Source organism: Chiloscyllium plagiosum, chromosome 23, assembly GCF_004010195.1.
Source record: "Chiloscyllium plagiosum isolate BGI_BamShark_2017 chromosome 23, ASM401019v2, whole genome shotgun sequence".
In the NCBI taxonomy this organism is placed as follows: domain Eukaryota; kingdom Metazoa; phylum Chordata; class Chondrichthyes; order Orectolobiformes; family Hemiscylliidae; genus Chiloscyllium; species Chiloscyllium plagiosum.
The window spans coordinates 48,920,093-48,941,085 of NC_057732.1; the positions used below are offsets into that span (position 1 = coordinate 48,920,093).

Here is a 20,993-nt window from a genome sequence, read left to right on the forward strand (position 1 = left end):
CCGTAGTCCCCTCTGCCGCCGACAGGCCGCGGTCAAGCCGGTGTTCGAACTACAGTTCCCAGAAGGCCATTCGACACGTTTTTCACCCTCTCCACCTCCGAATGTGTTGCCAGCGGTAAAGTTGTAAATATTCCCTCTCCTCAGATTTTAAATTACCGGGGGGGGGGGGAAAGCAACGCAAAGAGGATGGGTGAAAAGGTTTAAGAAAAAGCAGCTGGATGGAAGACGGTGACGAACACGCAAGGGCTCCGGCGTCGGTGACGTCATCATCTTCTGAGGGGTGCGGAGACGTCAGCACTTTGTGCGCTGTCAGTCCGCCGTCGCCGCTGCTGAAGGATGGGCAAAGCCGAGTTCCTGACTCCCAAGGCGATCGCCAACCGCATTAAGTCGAAGGGGCTGCAGAAACTGCGATGGTACTGTCAGATGTGTCAGAAGCAGTGTCGGGACGAGGTGAGCGAACCAGAGTACGCGCGGTTCCTGCCTGGGTGCAGGATTCAGGGTCTGGCTGGTCCTTGCACCCCTCCCCCCCCACACCCCTCCAGCATCAAGAAGGAAGGCCTCCTTTGTGAGGATTTGGAGACGCCTGTGTTGGACTGGGGTGTACAAAGTTAAAAATCACACAACACCAAGTTATAGTCCAACAGGTTTAATTGGAAGCACCCAGTTAAACCTGTTGGACTATAACCTGGTGTTGTGTGATTTTCTCCTTTGTCAGGGAAGCCATGACGCGGGGGAGCTGCTGCTGCTGCTGTTGGATAGAGTTTAAAGATCACACCACAACCTGGAGTCTGACTCCAGGTTGGCATGCAGAAAGCCTCTAACCTCACACCTTTAATGCGTTGTCTGAGCTGAGATGTCACCTATTTATTGATGTATAGTGTTAAACCTGAGATGTCACTTTTAAATAAAAAATAAACCTTATGTTATCTCGAGAATGTGACTTGAAAGAAGCTCTGGGATTTGCATGTTAAGCAATCAAAACCTGCAATCCATTATGAAATACTTAACAGCAATCTAGGTTTTTTTCTGATGAAGGGCTTTTGCCCGAAGCGTCGATTTTCCTGCTCCTCGGATGCTGCCTGACCTGCTGTGCTTTTCCAGCACCACTCTAATTTTGATTCTGATCTCCAGCATCTGCAATACTCACTTTCGCCTAGCAATCTAGGTTTGTTCAATTTCTTGTATCAGTTGCATGACATTGTGATTTTATAAATTGTGACTTATGACCCTGCCCCAGTAGCTATCTGACGAAGGAACAGTGCTCCAAAAGCTAGTACTTACAAACAAACCTGTTGGACAATAACCTGGTGAGGTGTGATTTTTAACTTTGTCCATTCCAGTCCAACACCGGCACCTCCTCATCATGATAAAGCCTCGAAGTTAACTTGTGACTTGAAATAAATTCTGAGATTCTTGCATCCCCATTCTAAATGATTAAAGACTTAACAGCCATCCATGCTTGTCTAACACATTTCATCAACTGTATGATACTTTGATCTTTTACTATACATTCTGTGATCTGGAGGTACTGGTGTTGGGCTGGGGTGGACAAAGTTAAAAAGCAAACAATGCCAGGTTATAGTCCTGCAGGTTTACCTGTGTCCCATGTATCCTGCTCGACTAGCTTCCTGACAAAGGAGCAGCATTCCAAAAGCTTACACTTTCAAATAATCCTGTTGAACTGTAACCTGGTGTTGTGTGATTTTTAACTTTGTTGGGAAGGCCACTGTCATCCTCTGAGGAGAGCAAGGGGAAAATTACTACAGATGCTGGAATCTTCCGCAGGTCAGACAGCATCCATGGGGAGAGAGAAAGAGACAGAAGCTCACATTCTGAGTCAAGATGAGTCTGATCCACTGTGATCTCCAGCATTTGTTGTTTTCAGAGTAAGGTAAAGGGTCTCTGTGCTTGAAACATTAACTCTGCTTTCTCTGTCTCACATGCACACAGATGTTGCCAGATCTGCTGAGTTAATCCAGCATTTTCTGTTAGCATTTCAGAGAGTTCATCAGATTGGTTTCTTATACATGGGAATTGCACTGTTTCAAAAAATTGAAAGTCATTGAGTCATAGACATATACAGCACGGGAACAGAACCTTCGGTCCAACTCTCCATGCTGACCATATATCCTATATAAATCTAGACCCATTTGCCAGCATATCCCTCTAAACCCTTCCTATTCATATACCCCATCCAGATGCCTTTTAAATGTTGTAATTGGATCTGCCTCCATCACTTCCTCTGGCAGCTCATTCCACTGCATGAAAACGTTGCCCTTTAGGGCCTTTTTAAATCTTGCCCCTCTTACCCTGAACCTATGCCCTCTAGTTTTGGGCTCCCCCACCCTGGGGAAAAGACCTTGCCTATTTACCCTATCCATGCCCCTCATGATTTTATAAAATAGGGTAACCCCTCAGCCTCCGATACTCCAGGGAAAATAGCCCGAAAGGATATAGAAACTCTGGAGAGGGTGAGGATTTATCCAAGAATCACCAGGCTATACATATCGGGAATGACAAACAGATTGGATCTTTTATTTTCCTTGAAGAAAGAAGACCGATTAGGGGATCTCCATAGCGCCATAATAGATAGGAGCAAGAGTAAGTCATTTAGCCCTTCGAGCCTCCTTTGCCATTTGTTAGGATCGTGGCTGAGCCAACATTCCTCATAACCACGTGCCTGCATTTTCCATGTAACCCTTGATTCCTCTACTGGTCAAGAACCTATCTATCTCAGCCTTAACTAGATTCAAGGACTTTGCCCTCACTGTGCTCTGTGCCAAGGAGTTCCAAAGATACACGACCCTCTGACAGAAGAAATTTCTCATGTTATGTCATAAATTGGTGTCTCTTTGGTCTGAGACTGTGTTTTCTGGGCGTAGACTCCATAGAGGTCTTTAAAATTACGGAGCATCTAGCCAGGAGTTGTTTATTATTGGTGCACTGTATTTTTTTTCTAAATGACAGTTCAAATGTCTAAATTGAAAATATCTTTTATCAAAGTTGTGGCTAATTATGAATAATTATTGCAGATTAGGGTAGGGGAATTTGAAACTAGAGGACATATTTCTTCAGAGGGGAAGCTTTATCACACATAGGGTGGTTTGGCTGTGGAATGAACTGCAAGAAGAAGTGATAGATGCAGATATAGTTACAACGTTTAAAATACATCTGGACAGGTTTATGAATAAGAAAGGTTTAAAAGAATATGGGCCAAACATGGGCAAATGGGACTAATTTAGTCTGGGGAAACTTGGTCAGCATCAATGAGTTGGACCAAAGGGTCTGTTTCTCTTCTGAGTGACTCTATGACTCTATTACACTCCGATCTGGAATGATGTGTAGAGACTTTGTTGGTAGAAGTACCTTAGCACATTCTGTCAAGGCTGGTAATATGTAATATGTTCTCAGTAGAAGTAGTGGAGATAAAAGTTTCAAAACCGGAAAGATGCCTTAAACTGATTGCTAGTACTGAAAACCCACTTTCCCACAAGTAGAAGAAAAAACAATTTGTAACAGCATTATTCAAAAGTGTAATCTTAAAATTCTACATGGCTTAAGCATTACCGTAATTGTATTGAGTCCAGTTTTAATTCCTCATCATTCCTTTCGTCAAAGAGGCTTTATAGTAAATAACTGTGGATGACTGTTAGTTCTGTGGTTGAATAATTTCAAAAAGGAATCTGAAAAGATCTATGCAAATGCAAGGATTTATTTCATATTGTAAATCAGTACAGTATAAATGATGTGGAGATATTTCACTAGAAAGAAAGCAAAGAATTGGATAGCAGGCTGTATTGTTTAGTGGTCATTTTTTCCCTGGAAAACTGTGGAATAAGAATATTGATATTGTTTGTGTTGTATTCCAGAATGGCTTCAAATGTCACTGCATGTCAGAATCTCACCAACGGCAGCTTCTGCTGGCATCAGAGAACCCACAGCAGTTCATGGACTACTTTTCAGAGTATGTATAGTTTGGCACCCTTTAAGAATTACTGCCAGATGTGCCCAACATGATGTTAAGTACTGGAAGTTATAAATTTTGGATGATGCATAATGCTTTGACTTGGAATAAGATTTCTTGCAACCTTTCCCCTTCTAGCTGTTTCCAATTTGGTTGTTCCTCAATTTGAACAGATTTATTTTCTCCTGCTCCATTACAGTTCTGCAGAAGGATGTATTTGATACAAATTTGATTGATGAGGGAGTTGATGGGGGAGAGATGGGAAAATGGAGTTGAAGTTACAACCAGAGCAAATCTTACCAATTAGCAGAGTAGGCTTGAATGGCCTATCATGATTCTAATTTTTATATTCCTGTGTATTTCTCCCACCATTACCATAACTGTCATTTTGAAAACTGGGCTCTAAATATAATGAAATAATTTTTAAAAATATTTAGTATTCTTCTTATTATAGAATACTGCAGCATGCAAAGAGGGCATCCAGTAATCAAGTCTGCTCTAGTTTGTGCCTCAAAATGAAGTTTTTTATTTGATCACATACTTATGCATGAAGGCCTAAAGTGAACGGGTAACTTGGGAAATAGTTTCACATTCAACTAAATGATATTACCTCAGTGCCTGCTTTTAGAGTGCTGTGACCCTAAACATCGCTGTTTAACTAAAAAGTTTAAAATGCTAGAAAATTAGACTACTCAAGGGACCAACATTTTCTCTAGGCTGTACAGCTGCATGCTCTCTAATATTCTCTAAATAACGATTAGCATGCTGATACAGGTCATTGCATTGATATTTGAAGTTGCTGTTGCATAGCGATCTCGAAGGACCATGCAGAAGAAACAAGTTCGAGGGATTGTTGTATGGGGCTATCTGAAATTTCAGGTTTAAAGTTCAAGAATGTAGCCTTTGCACTGGTTTAATTTAAGCTATCACTGATGCTAAGCTGATCATTCAACACGAATCTGCTGCCTCAAAGTGATGTCAGAATCAAGGCAAAATACCAAACTAATGTGCTTTGTGTTGTAGCTATAGGACACATTGTGTCTTTGTTGAATTCACAAATTACTTGAAGACAATGTAAATTGTTAGATGTTGGTTTCGTTTTAGAGATTGAGAGCCTGGAATTATTTTAACGGGCAAAGATGCAGGGGTGGGGGATGAAAGATGAAAATTTTTGTTTTACTCTAATTTATGTTTCTGAATGAATTGTCTGGAAGGCTGGTGGAAACTGATTTAATTGTATCTTTCAAAAAATAATTGGATCTCTACTTAAAAAGAGAACATTTACTGGATTGCAGAACAAGAACAGGGAAAAATAATTTGGTAGCCTTTTCAGATGGCCAGCACAAGTACATTGGACCAAATATCCTCTCTTGTGCTATAATTCAGTTCGATAACACGGTAAATGGATGGTAAATGCTGCCGTTTCCTGGTGAAGTATTGCACACAATTCTTTGTTTTCCTCCAGGGAGTTTCGCAATGAATTTCTTGAACTTCTTAGAAGACGCTTTGGTGAGTTTCCGATTTTTTTTTTGCCATAAAAGTCTATTTGAATTGAATTTAGTTCATAGAGAGCTCACATTTTGGAACTTCACTGATAAATCTAACCAGTATTTCTTGCTGGTTTGCCTCTTCTTTTGTTGTAAATAAAAAAGTTATGATATTTGTACTGTTTCCCAGTGGTGCATCATTTGTCTCCAGAAAAGAAGCACACAAGCTGCATGCTGACCTTTTTCAGTATGCCTGTTCATTCAACATTAATTGGCAATATATTAGCTCCTTACTGAAAGGTGACAAAAACTTTTCTCTTATTTCCATTTACAAACAAGCCAAGCTTTGGAAATGTGAAATAAGTAATCTGCTGTTTCAAATAATCATTTGTGTATGTAACTTGAACGTTTACATTCAGTGCCCAAGGTATCTGCCAATATGTAATTCAGAGATTTTATAGATAATCTGCACATATTATCTGCTCAACAACAGTACTAAGTAAATGCCGAATAATGACATGGAGTGACTTCCTTTTGGATTTGACTTTTGTTTTCAACAGTACCTTTTGTATTAAAGAGTATTTCATCTTTGGCTACCACCTCTGTTAACTCCACATAGGGAATTACACAGCTAGGTAGAGAACAACTAGTTTGCTGCCTGTGTCGGTGCCAGTATACCCAGTCTCATTTGTTTGGAGTTTTGCTTTAATTTTTGATCCTGGTACTGATCCAATATTAGCATAAATGTTGTTGTTACAACAATATTCATTTCTTCTAGTAGTAAGATAATTGGACTTTCTTTTTCTAGGAACTAAACGTGTTCACAACAATGTTATCTACAATGAATACATCAGTCACAGGGAGCATGTTCATATGAATGCAACAATGTGGGAGACACTGACTGATTTCACCAAGTGGCTAGGCAGAGAAGGTGAGAAAGATCTGTTAGATTTTCATTCTTGAGCTAATCTTACCCCTCCCTTATATCTCCATTTTTTAAAAAAAGGTTTCCTGCATTGTTTTACAATTTGTGGTGTAAGGATCAAGTTTAATCAAATTCAGGCATCACTGAACACTGCATTACTCCAGCTGAAATTTATTTGAAGAATCCTAGTTTGACACTATTGAGCTGTAATGAAGTAGTTCCTATCAGTTTTGCACCAAGACGATGATTAAATGGGCAATTTGAGATCCATGTCTTTTAAATTACTGTTCAGTCAACTGTAATTATCAAATGTGAGTATACACAAATTAATCTCAATAGCATTTTTGCATTGCAAGTGTTTTGCGTTCCAATTTCAGGTTACTGCAAAGTGGATGAAACTCCAAAGGGCTGGTACATTCAATACATTGATCGTGATCCAGAAACTATTTGTAGACAACAGGAGCTAGAGAAAAAAAAGAAGCAGGAGCTGGATGATGAGGAAAGAAATTCCAAGTTTATTGAAGAACTAGTTAGGAGAGGAAAAGAAGGAAAAGAGGAGGTAAAACATTGATTTGTACTGAGGAATTTATTCTATATCAGTTTGTGGTGCGCCTCCGTATCACCTGTTCCAAACTTTCCAGCTGATTTGTTTGTCATGGTTTCTTCCATCCCTGAATTACAGCTCACAAGTATTGTAAAGTTCCATTCTTGTGCTCCTATTCCCCTTGCTACCCTCAAAAATATTATGCGCAAACCCTGGATAAACTATTTAATACATGCAGACAGCAGCTGCTATTCCTGTCGTGTGGATGTCGGCTGTATAGCTATCATTGTATTGCATGATCATTGCCCAGTATCAACTTAACATTTCCAAATCCAAGATCATCTGTTTCAATTCCACATGTTAACCCTGTCCATGTCTCCATGCTCTTCCAAAGTCTATCTCCCTTCGCATTAGGACATAATGGCTGGTAATCTTACAGTTCTGCTTAACCATGACCTTAGTTGACAAGCTGTTATTCTATCATCACTGAGATAATTTTATTTTCATCTTGGCAGTATGATCCACCTCTGCCTCTATCTACAACTCAAACCTTTATCTCTCCATTTATCTCTTTTGGCTTGTTTCTTGAAAACTGACTTTCCCCATGTGCTGCTTGCCAGCCTCTTGAGCTAGACTCTCCATCAGTTCCAACTTGTTTAAAATTTGACCATCCACACTTTATTCCACAATGACTCTAACCTCTATGATTCTCATTACCTTCTTGTCACCTCGCAATGCAAAGAATTCATAGTGCACACTTTCTGTTACAAAGACCTCTTTTCCCCATTATATATACACAGCTACGTAGCCTTTCAATTGGGTCCAGCCTTCTCTGTTCACCTTTTCTTTCTGCAGTGTGAGTGGCAGAGCCTTCAACTGTTTTGGCACAATCTAATTTTTTTTTCCTGAAAATAAGTGAATTGTAGCTTCTGAAAATGACTGAAACTTTCTTTCTATGGAAATATTTTCACTTAATTCCGTTTATGTTCTTTGTCTTATTAGTGATTAATAATTTTAATGGAAATTTTACTTTGCTATGCCATCAGAAAAAATACACTACACGCTACGTAGAAAAAGCATTGGATTTTCAGAGATATCTGTATTTTGAGAAACTAATCAACGACTAAAAGAGCTATTGGTATTTTTAGCAACTGACAGTAACCATAGCTCACAATATACTCTGCCACAATTTTTTTTTTTTCACACTTGGTCCTCTTTTTCTCTGAAGTTTATGATTTACCAATGAGCTGAATGGTCTTCTTCTGTATTAATCTTGTAACTGCCTCTTTCCAATCAGATAAGCAAACAAACCATTCAATCAATCAGTTAATTATTTAATGTAGCAGCAAAGTGAACAATATATTTTGTGGGGAAAGATGTGCCTGCAGTTTAAGATATATAAGTTTTTTTTAGTTCAGGAATCTTTATGTTGCTTTGAAACGATGTAACTGCCACAGGGCGATTCCAGTTATATATGGGTGCAGTTTTGTAGCTAAAACATTCCGATAGTTCACAATTGCCTCTTGAGTTGATTATTCTGCTGCTCTCCTTGTACCTTATTTGTACCAAGTCCTGTTCGCTCATCATCACCGTGCTCACTTATCTAAGCTGGTTTTCAGCCACTGATGCCTGAGTTTGAAAATTCTCATCCTTAGTTTCAAATCACCTGGCAATATCGCCGCTATCTGTTTAATTCCTCTAATCCTCCAGTTAGCTGTGCCCTGTCACTTCTGGCCTTTTGTTCGATTTTCACCATTTGCCATTGAGAGCTGTACTTGCACCTAGATCTAGGCTCTAATCTCTCTACACTTCCCCTTTAAGACCTTGCTGAAAATTTACTAGAGTCATAGAGATGTACAGTATAGAAACAGACCCTTCGGTCCAACCCGTCCATGTCAAACAGATATCCCAACCCAATCTAGTCTCACCTGCCAGCACCCGGCCCATATCCCTCCAAGCTCTTCCTATTCATATACCCATCCAAATGCGTCTTAACTGTTGCAATTGTATGGCAGCTAATTCCATACACATACCACCCTCTGTGTGAAAAGCTGCCCCGTAGATCTCTTTTATATCTTTCCCCTCTCAACCTAAACCTATGCCCTCTAGTTCTGGACTCCCCGACCCCAGGGAAAAGACTTTGTCTATTTACCTATCCATGAGCCTCATAATTTTGTAAACCTCTATAGGGTCACCCTTCAGCCTCTGACGCTCCAGGGAAAACAGCCTCAGCCTGTTCAGCCTCTCCCTATAGCTCAAATCCTCCAACTCGGGCAACATCCTTGTAAATCTTTTCTAAACCCTTTCAAGTTTCACAACATCTTTCCGATAGGAAGGAGACCAGAATTGCACACAATGTTCCAACAGTAGCCTAACCAATGCCCTGTACAGCTGCAACATGACCTCCCAACTCCTGTACTCAGTACTCTGACCAATAAATGAAAGCATACCAAATGCCGCCTTCACTATTCTATCTACCTGCGACTCCACTTTCAAGGAGCTATGAACCTGCACTCCAAGGTCTCTTTGTTCAGCAACACTCCCTAGGACCTTCCCATTAAGTGTATACGTCCTGCTAAGACGATTTGTCAAAATTTTGGTCATCTGTTTTAAAAACCTCTATGTGACAAATTGTTTTTGATAACACTCCTGTGAAGCACCTCAAAACATTTAATTCTCTGAAAGGTGCTATATAATTGAAAGTTCTTAAAAGAAATATGTTTACGTATTTAATCTTTTAGGACATTCCAGTTTTTACAGAATTGAAAAGAGAAAATGAGGAAGAAAAAGGTATGTCTGAAGTGAATGAGTAATGTGTTTGTCCTCCTAATTTGGCCAGAACATTGCAGTGCATTCTGTCTATTGCATATTCACTTAACCGCTTTTCAGTCCCCATCAAAAATCTTATTTCTTGTGAAAAAGCAGGAAATGTTCTGACAATACTTTGCTCCTAGTAACCGAATGTCTATGTAATCCTTGAAGTTTGTACTAGGGAATTAGCCTTGGTGCCTATTCTCCGTTCATGTGTTGAATCCCAGTAATGGTATTCCAAATGTCACCCTCTCTGATATTTGCTAACTAATTGCACGAATAACATTTCAGACCATTCATTTAATTGAATTCATTGTGAATTAATTTATCTTTTTTTTAGCAAATTATTACTCTTGTTCTATTTCCTCCCTTGTTCTTTTTTCAAGTAAATTTCTTATCTACCTGTTCTGAAATGCTATGAAACAACTCTGGAGCAGGTGTGACTTGAACCCAGGCCTTCTTGCTTAGAGATAGGGACACTACGACTATACCACAAAATATGCCATTTCCTGCTCCTGTTATCATACTTATAGGATATATGTATGTGTATTTATGTTCAGAATTGTTCTTACACAAATGAAAGTTTTTTTTTAAAATCCCACTACTAACTCACCTGTGGTCCCTTGATGAATCTTGAAAGTCGTACTTAGACCACTTGTAACCTATTAACAGTTTCTTATATATCTGTGAACAAATTTTTCTCCTTAAAACCTTGACCATACTTTTGATTGTCTGTCGTAGCATCTTGCATAGCTTGATGTCAGATTTTGTTTGGCACTCCGATGAAATACCTTTGGGTGCTTTACAATGTTAAAGATGCTAGATCACTGCAAGTTCTTTATTTGCATGACCACTGACAGCACTTAAAAATGAGAAGCAATGATGTACTATCAATGCACATGAGTTAAGCAATGGTAAAAACACTTAAGAAGCAGGTACCAAACACTCTGTGCTAAATGTTTGTGAGAAGATTTGTAGCTCGGGTGCTCGTTGTTGTGGTTCTGTTCGCCGAGCTGGGAATTTCTGTTGCAGACGTTTCGTCCCCTGTCTAGGTGACATCCTCAGTGCTTGGGACCCTCCTGTGAAGCGCTTCTGTGATCTTTCCTCCAACATTTGTAGTGGTTTGAATCTGCCGCATCCGGTCAGCTGGAACTGACAACCAGAAGTGGCAGATTCAAACCACTACAAATGCCGGAGGAAAGATCACAGAAGCGCTTCACAGGAGGCTCCCAAGCACTGAGGATGTCACCTAGACAGGGGACAAAACGTCTGCAACATAAATTCCCAGCTCGGCAAACAGAACCACAACATTCTGTGCTAAAGATAAGTTCAAACTGGAACTTTCGTCTAATACTATTTCAGTATGTATCTTTCATCGTATTGTCAGTTTCTGAGGTTATGATTGAGCTATTCCTGAATATTTCCTTTCTTGATTGTAGCATTTTCAGTTTTTGGGATTTTAGTTTATCAGCAGATAATTTGTGATTATATTATTTCCTCCCACCCAACTCATTAGTACATACATAATTACAGAAACAATTACACCTTAAATATAACCAGAGGAGCTGATTTACTTTACTTTAGGATTTGTCTTTAGATGTCTACATCACTTATTTTGTTTGAAATGTTTCAGCATTGTTGTTGTTCTCAATACTGTTCTAATAATTTTAGTATTGTTTTCTAATTTATGTTTTCATGACTACAGTTGGAAAGATAGATTAATTGTGGAAGCTGCTCATTTTTTAAGATGCTTTTGAAGTTATACTCTTGAGTAGAAGAGTAGATTTCATAGAAAGATTCCAACTATATAGTTCTAACACTTGTAAACTATTGACAATCAACATAAATGGCTTGATCTATTTCTTTTGTTTATAGTTGCCTTTAACTTAAACAAAGGACAAAGTGCATCCGCTACAGCAGCTCCTAAACCTAGGTAAGAAATCTATCTTGCTGTTATCTTACAAGTTATGAACACATTCCTTGAAAACCTATTAGAAAATGTTTCGATTTTTCTTAATATAGTTCTGATTTGGCTGGTAACTGAGAAAGTAAATACGTTTTGCAAAAGAAATTGTAGCTAAGATTAATTTTTCAGGGTCATTTTGTTTTTGATTTCTTAAAAGCATTCAATTGCATTCTTTGTCCTTTCTAAAATGTCATCTTTCTTTGAATAGGACAGCTGATTTTCACAATTTTTCTTTCACTCTTACTTGTTCAGGCTACTAGGCAGCCTGTAGAACAGTACTTCCAAGGCAGACAATAGCCACAGGAGCTATCCATAGTTATTCAGTTCAATTTTTGTGTGTTATTCCTCCTCCTTGCCTTCTGCCTCTCTACCCAACCCACTGTGTGAGCATGTCATTAATGATGTAACTATGCTCTAATGCTTCTAGTCAAGAGACATTCTAGTAGCAGAGCAGCCCAGTCATTACAACTTCCATTTGGTCTTTTGTAAATGATGATTATTGCCTCATCAATGCTTGACTTCCTTTTTATCTTTGAATAATTGACCATTATATGAACTCTAAGAGCCTAAACTAAATATAATTATGTAAACTCATTTGGTTCCACTTTTTTGAATTGGAAATGTGGAGTAGTTGTTCAGATTGTGAGTACAGTCGAGAGAAAGAGGGGTTCTATCAATGCCTACAATTTGTGGAATAGGAACATAAGGTTCAGAGTAGGCTATTCAGCCCTCTCTCCAGCTCCACCATTTTAGATCAAGACGGATTATCTACCTCAGTGATGTATTCACGTGCTATCCCCATATTCTGTGATGTCATTTGTAACTAGAAATCTGTAAATCTTTTGTCTTGAACATATTTAATGACTGCGTTTCCACAGCCTTCTGGTGTAGAGAATTTAAAAATTCACCACCCTATGAACCTTTTTTCAATTATTGCATGTTCTTCATGTTCAACTGAATGCATACAGAAATGACAAATATTTGCTCTGATTCTAAAGAAGAATCCACTAACTTTATTCTGTCTGAATGCAATGTGTTCTGCAGCATAAAAAAGTTTGCTTAGCTTTGAGAAAAGAGGTCAGGGATGCTGAATTCAGCCAATTAACTACAAAAGAATTTGTAAACCATATCTTGTATGTTTTTCAGTACGCTGGGACCAAGTCCATTGCAAACAATAGCTTCAGTAAAACGAAAGGAACTGGGCCATACGTCTTCAGATACAAAGGACAAGAAGAAGAAATCTGCACTAGATGAGATTATGGAGGTATATTACTGCAGGGATGACTAGCCAGTAGTTGATCCTGTGGTTTTCAATGTTTGTTTAATTAAGAGTAAAGATGTCTGGCTCTGTTGTAGCCCATTATTCCTAAATTTAAATGCTTTATCATTGCTGGCCATGTCTCAAATTTCCTGGATCCTATATGCTGCGCTTTCCTTCTGAAACTTTTCCACATCTTTGTCATTTGCGGAACTTATGAAAACTTACCACTTTGACCAAGCTTTAGTATCTCTGTGACTTGGTGATGTATGATCCCAACTTATGTTCATAATGGATAAGACAAATTCCAGAGTGAAACCTAATGTGTTAGATTCTCACTTCCTTTGTTTTTAACAGTGGAGGTCATATTTTTTAAATTAATGGAATGTGGGAGTTGCTGGAACTCAGAATTTATAGTCCATCTTTACTTGGTTTTGATATGTTGCCCTTGAACCACAGTTGTCCATTAGTATAAGTCCAGTTACTGAACACATTTACAAGGCTACCAGTGTATTGGTACACAAAGAATGAAGTGTTTATTAAACAAGAGAACACTTGACTGATGTTACATTATAAATAAAAATAATATTGCAAAGATTTTATTACAAACATCAGGATAAAAATTCAAATTCAAATTCAAATGATTGCTTTTATCCCAGTGTGACGATGTGCCCTTTTAACAAGGTTTTTTTGTCCTTAGTTTTTTCCAATAGGGGTTGTAAAGGTGAAGGTACCGATATGTCTGGAAATGGCTACTTTAAACAATGGCAGGGGAGTGGCTAGTGTTCTCAGTTCAGATTTTTTTCTAGTTTGGTCTGATTTCATAGGCAGTCAGAAATTGCTGGTAGCAGGGAAGCTGCTACTGTGAAAAAAGATTCCATGCTTTAACACGTTTCCTGCCCGACTTTTCTCTCTGCAATCTCTCCTGTCTGTAAGATCCTGAGTTTGAATTTGCTATTTGCCAAGGGGTGTGTGTTTGACATGATGCGGGTATTGGAACAGCTCCTTCGTTAAGTTACAATTTCAATTTGGTTGGGTTTTCAAATAATTAAGTTATTCTAAAATTTGTTTTCTTCTGTTCATGTGTCAACCGAAGTGTGTAAATAAGTTGTTTTGTTTAAAGCCTAATGGTTTGACCAACTACATCACTCCTGGAATATCTACTCTACATCTGTCTTTAAAATAAGAAAAAGTTAGAGTCTGGGCAACTGTCTTAAAGTGTTTTGAGGGGGTCCGGCTTGGTCCATTACACCAGCAATACCCTAATACTCAGTGAAGAGTTAGCATTATCTCCATGCTAAGGCTTCTCGTTCAGGCTGACATGGCTGTAATCAGTTTCCTTCTGGTAAAGTTTTGTGCATTCACAGGATGCTTTTCTTCCTCAGCTTGCACCTCTCCTGTAGACACCTTAAACAAACTGCATTCTAAACTTTAACTTTAGAACAAACATGAGGTTCTAAAACAGCTTCCAGCAGTTTTCCTGCCAGGTTTCTGAGAGTCATAGTCATACAACACAGATACAGGCCTTTCAGTTCAAACAGTCCATACTGACGGAACACTTCGGCCTCCACTACCTAATACTTGCAGAGAGCCTGACTGAATTTCTGGATTGTTCTCGCTCTGTTGTTGGACCCACAATGCTAAAAACGAAACCACAATTTTCTTCCCTTTACCTTTTTTGAATGCACTGAACTGTTCACCTCAGGGGCTTAATGGCTCAATAAAATGCATGTAAACAAAACTACCCTGTCGACTCCCTCGCACCAAGCTTCTGAATGAAACTGTTAAAGTTGACTTTCCTTCTTAACACACAATACAAGACTTGAATTCAACTTAAGTTATACATTTTCTTATTAGTGTCAAATGTTTGTTTGGCAACATTTGTAAAGCAGCTTGGGTTTGAAATGGTTTGTCAAAGGTGCTGTTTTATTGGTGGCGTAATGACAGAGATCCGCTCCACTTGATTAGCTAGCAGTAAAGAGGCGGGAACGTCATTGCAGTCTTAAAACAAAGTCATTCACTGTTGTTTGCAGGCTGGACCTAGGTGAGTAGGTATCAGTTGAATGTGGAAGAAATTAATGGGTCAGAGGAAAGCTCATTGATTAATGTTTTGTAAAGGTTCTGCAATAGGGCTTCTAGCACTACAGATTTTGGCACAGTTCCTCAAAAAGGTGACTTGGTGACAGCACTTCCAATACTATGATGTTGAGGAGGAGAAACCAGGGAATATTGGGCATTTGAGCAGAGAAGGCTAAGAGACGACCTGATTGAGATGTATAAGATTTTTAAGTGCTTGGACATGGCGGACAGAAAGCAACTGTTCCCCTTAGTTGAAGCGTTTGTAACAAGACGGAAACATTTTAATATGAAAGGTAGGGATTTAGAGGGGATTTGAAGAAACCCTTTTTTCACCCAAAGGTGGGGTGGGGATCGGGGTGGAGATGGTGCTGGTGGTTCTAAACTGTCCTGCCTAAGAGGTAGTTGAGGCAGAAAACCTTAAACTTTGTAAGAAATGTATGGATGAGCACTTGAAATGTCATTAAAATTCAAGGCTATGGAATGCATGCAGATTTAGAGTAGTTTTGTCAACGTAGACCTGTTGGGCCAATGGGCCTCTTGTGTTCCATATGATTCCATGAATACTTGAAATTCAAGTTTAAGGTAAAAACCAAAAGACAAATGCTGTAAATCAAAGACAAAAACAGAAATTCCTTGAAAAGCTCAGCAGGTCTGGCAGCATCTGTGGCGAGAAATCAGAATTGATGTTTCGGGTTGAGTGACCCTTCCTCAGAGCTCCAGTTGCCCCCAGGTATTGTATAATACCTCAACGATTTGTTTCCTTTCACTTCATTTATGACTTTGTTTTGCTGCTTTTGTCAAAGGCTGCTAACAACATGGAATATCTTTTTAAACCTTTCTAAAGCTAGTCAGAATGTTTGTCTTCTACAGCTACTTACCTTGCAGTGACCATATCCCCGTTGTTTTCAGCAACACTGTAAATTTTCCAGTTCTGTTCTCTCAGTCTAACAACCTTCGTGAGCTTAAATAAAAACCGAAAGAACTGCAGATGTTGTAAATCAGAAACAAAAGCAGAAGTTGCTGGGAAAAGTTCAGCAGTTCTGGCAACATCTGTGAAGAAAAATCAAAGTTATACATTCAGGTCCAGTGTCCCTTCCTCAGAACTAATGGTAGCTTTCTGAGCTTTCTGCATAAGGACTGCACAGGAAGCTGCAAATGAATATGATGGTCCATTTCATGTGAGCCACTTTCACTTGTTAAAAATTAATCTACACTTATGCCTCCCCAACTTGCTGTATTTTTCATTTAGCAGATGGGTTTAAGAAGTAGAGTGAATTTTTAATTTTGGATTATGATTTTGAAAGTAGAGTAATTATTTTGAATATCTTCTTGTTTGTTTAGTTCGAAGAACAGAAAAAGAGAAGCCTTAGAAAAGACTACTGGCTTCACACTGTAAGTTCAGAAAGTAATTCTTGTGCTTACATGTAATACTCTGTACAGTTACTGATTTGTCTAACATCCTCGGTGTCTCTGAACAATTTTGTTTTTGTCATTCTTGTGTGATATTATAGACATAGTTGCTTATAGAAGAACTTGGCTGCAGCCCACTTCTCTTTTGTCCAAGACAAGTAATTTGCACGGAAAGATAAACTTGCTAAATGCTATCCTCCAAACACTTGTGAAAATATAACAGTGTCATTCAGTTAAAATGGATTCCAACTTATCAAGTTACGATAAAACACTGTTGTCAATTTTTGTTAGTAAAATTTAAGTAAGTATATCTGGGCCTCCATTCCTGGACTACTTGCCTGTGGAATCTTCCCCAAACTGGGATTCGATTATCTTTATTTGATAATTAAGAAGCCTGGCCCAAAGCTGCAATGGAAAGTAGCCAGTTCAAGTTTTTTTGATAGAATTGTTAGCTCTAGAGACTTTTTTTTTGATAGAATTGTTAGTTCTAGAGACTTTATTTTCCTCTCTATTGATGTGTAGTGCTTTACCTTTAGTTACTAACTGGAGAGTGAAATCTGTTCATTCTGTTAAAATTCACAATGAAGCGAGTGTGGCTCATAACTCTCAGCTGTAATGCTGAGAATGGCCCTTAAGCAGCTTGTTGTATGGAATTGTGGATTTCTATGCAAATGTTATTGAATGTTAACTAAAAACAAAGTGCTGGAAATACTCTCTGACCTGCTGAGTATCAGTGAAGAGAGACAGAGTTAACCTCAGTGATCTTTTTTTATCACAACTAAAGTAAGAGAAATTGAGTTTTAAAGCCAACTAAGGGCCTAGTCTGCGATGAGGAAGAGGACAGGTGAGATTAAGTAATAAAACATTTCATGATGCAACACAATGGTAATGGTTACAGTACAGAAACAAAGGCTGTGTCCAGATGAGTGAATTGTTCCAATACACATAACTGAATGCAACAGGGACAGAAATAGTTATCCATTTTTAGTTATCCATTTCAAACGCAAATGTTCAAGAAAGTTTTTCTCGATTAAACTTCTGTAATCTTTTGATTTGTTATAAACACTGAGAGGAAGTATAAATCAAAGATGCTGGATAAATTCAGATCTAGGCAAGATAAACAGTAACAGTTCGATCAGTAATATTTTATCAGAATTGCTGTTTCCTCAGATCTGACTTGCTGTATGTTGCCAGCATTTTCTGTTTTTTTTTCAGATTTTCAGTATCTGGAGAGTTTTGTTTCTATGAAGATATTGAGGTAGCTCTATATTGTACTGCTTGCCTAAATATGGCAGAAGCCTATCCTAGAAAAATAATACCCCAAGCTCTTTGTCCAAGGTCTGCGCATGTGGTAAAATGAACATGTTGCAGGAACTCTTTAATAATTAACTTTTTTTTCCATTTGATTAGGGAATAGTTGTTAAATTGATAACCAAGAAACTTGGTGAAAAATATTACAAGAAGAAAGCAGTGATCAAGGTAAGAAAGTGTATATTTTGGGAACACCTAAATACAGTTTAGATTAGATTACATTACATTACATTACATTACAGTGTGGAAACAGGCCCTTTGGCCCAACAAGTCCACACCGACCCGCCGAAGCGCAACCCACCCATACCCCTACATTTACCCCTTACCTAACACTATGGGCAATTTAGCATGGCCAATTCACCTGACCTGCACATCTTTGGACTGTGGGAGGAAACCGGAGCACCCGGAGTAAACCCACGCAGACACGGGGAGAACGTGCAAACTCCACGCAGTCAGTCGCCTGAGGCGGGAATTGAACCCGGGTCTCTGGCGCTGTGAGGCAGCAGTTAATCTGTAAACTGTGGTACGTGTGCTGTAGAACCCCAGTTATTTGCTGCTAGCAATCTATCAGATGAATAATGAAAACTGGCAAATAATTCAGCCACCCAGGTGCATTGCTGACAGCTGTAAAGGTCTTTAATCTATTTGGGTCACCTAATTAAGTTGTTATTGTTGTGGATAAGACTTTTTTTTACTTGTTTGAGAAATAAATGACCCTGTTGACCATCTAATGTGAAGCTAAGTTTTTGAGCTGCAGCAATAAATCTTACAGGAAATTGAATTTCCAGGTAAAAGCTATCCTGCTAGATCAGTCAGTTAACAGCTGAACAATCATTGGAAGAACTGAATTGCATATTACCTTGTCTGAGCAACAGCACACACACACGAAAAATGTACTACTATGATACTTGACTAAATAAGGCTTGAAATGATTTCTTGCTGTTTTCAAGAATTTGGGTGTGCTTGTGGTTGTTCTTACACCATCACTAAAGTGAAATGCTGAGGGAGTGCTGTGCTGTGCTTTCACTGCTGCTGTTTATCAGATGGGCCATTAAATAGGAGCCTGGTCTGCTTCTTCAGGATTGAATGCAAAAGATAACCTGGTGGTATTTGGAGATGAGCAGGAAGTCCTCCTGGTGTCCTTGCCAATGTTTATATTTCAACTAACATTGAAAGCCATTGTTCCGATCATTTAGTTTTCTGCTATTTGTGGGAGATGCTAGATAAATGCAAATCTTCCTTATATTCAGCTACCTGAAAAAAATTGCACTAATAGAGTACAATTCAACTCTCATTACAGGATGTGCAAGAAAAGTACACTGCCATTATTAAAATGATTGATTCTGGAGACAAACTGAAAGTTGACCAGACTCATTTGGAGACTGTCATTCCAGCTCCTGGTAATTTCCACCTTTTCCTTATTAACTGATGTATTTGTACTGAAGGTTTGTTAGTAGTTGTAGAAATCTGGTTATTATTTGTGTTGGTTGAAACATAATTATCAAATCCTTCCTATTTTAGGTAAGAAGCTGTTGGTGGTGAATGGTGGTTACCGAGGAAATGAAGCTGTTTTGGATTCTATAAATGAGAAAAACTTCAGTGCTACAATAATCATAGAATCTGTAAGTACATATTTTCCTGCCTTGGGAAAGGCCTTTACTTTACTGTCACTTATCCCTTAAATAAATTAAGTGTATCTACTAACTTGTTTACCTAACTACTTAACTACTAATGTGCGAAGACCTTGATTCATGCCTATGCTAGGATAATAACTGGTGTAGGAGCAGTGAAACTAATTTTAAAAGTTGCACTGATTTTGGAATCCAAGGTCACCAAGTTGCTCCCTTTTAATTTTGCAGTTAATATCATGCTTTATTTTAAATAGTTTTAAAATGTTTCAATGATTCTCCATAACACGTGGATTTTTTTTCTGATTGTGTTGAATGTGGGCAGCACACTGGCTCAGTGGTTAGCACTGCTGCCTCACTGCACTGGAGACCCAGGTTCAGTTCCAGCCTCGGGCGATTGTATGGAGTTTGCGCATTCTCCTGTGTCTGCATGGGCTTCCACTAGGTTCTTAGGTTTCCTCCCATATTGCAGAGGTGTGCAGGTGAGGTGGATTGGTCATGGTAAATAGCCCCGTAGTGTTTAGAGCTATGGAGACTAGGTGGGTTAGTCATCATTACAGGGATAGGGTGGGATACTCATTAGAGGGTCAGTGCAGACTTGATGGGCCAAGTGGTCTCTTCCTTCACTGTGGGGATTCTGACTAGGCATAAAGTCTTGGGATGAGAAGTGGAACCTCTGTCTGTTTGTTGAGTTAGATGGGTTTTACTCAATTAGATTTGAATTTTCTGATGTACTGGGGACATTACTTCTATGTTTGGTGATTAATCATTGTTTCTTTATAGGGACCTCTGCAAGGGCGGAAGGTTGAAGGTGTGCAGTATGAAGATATTTCAAAGTTGGCATAAGCAGTGTTAACTGTCGACTTAATAGTTCAAAGCATCATGTTGGTGTCCACTGAATTTTTTTTTTAAATTGCAAACTCTACTATGTCAGGGTTTTTCATTTCTAACATTTTGAATGCTTCTACCCAGCTCCTGCAAGAATGTAATTCGTACTTTTTTTGGTTTAATCTTTCATTCTTGCAATGGAACGATGTATGTGTAATAACTCTTGTTTAATATAATTACTGACGTAAGCCTGTTTAAAAGCTTTGTGTTGCAGTTTGAAGGTTTGAGTGTGATAGTCATTGTTAAAGAATATATTTGAACAAAAAACAAATAAAGCTTTATTTTAATTTCTTAAATATTTGTAGTTATTTTGTAGTTATAACATCAAACCTAGAAATGTATTATGTTTAATTTTCTTGATTGTATATTCTGATATCAAGCATGATTATTTTGTTATAAATTATAATGTAGTATCATTATACTTTTAGTTTCATTTAGTATTTGTTGGTTTTTGTTAACTTTAGCCTCCAAGTAAGCAATTGTTCCCAGCAGCAACATCCAGCTCTCAAGTAGAAATAGTGTTTTCATTGTATGTTAAGAAATAATTACCAGATAAGTATTTATCCATAGGTCCTTTTTGTTTCAGGCTCACACATACAATCATTGACCAAATCGCAAGTTGTGGACCTTGCATCTACTTTTTGTTTTGGGATGTCAAAAATAAAATGGATAGGACATTGTTCCTTAGAATTAAATAAAAACAAAACAATTCTGGAGAAAGA

General features: G+C 38.5%; 1 protein-coding gene across 1 annotated transcript; it reads left to right on the forward strand.

Annotated features, from left to right (window-relative positions):
• Positions 1-290: 290 nt before the first annotated feature.
• Positions 291-20,311, forward strand: kin (Kin17 DNA and RNA binding protein). The gene is made up of 13 exons (XM_043714116.1): positions 291-450; positions 3,870-3,964; positions 5,430-5,473; positions 6,260-6,382; positions 6,754-6,935; positions 9,662-9,710; positions 11,607-11,664; positions 12,844-12,961; positions 16,376-16,426; positions 17,855-17,923; positions 19,056-19,155; positions 19,277-19,377; positions 20,167-20,311. The coding sequence occupies exons 1-13, from the start codon at positions 337-339 to the stop codon at positions 20,227-20,229; spliced, it is 1,167 nt and encodes a 388-aa protein (XP_043570051.1). The 5' UTR covers positions 291-336; the 3' UTR covers positions 20,230-20,311.
• Positions 20,312-20,993: the final 682 nt, after the last annotated feature.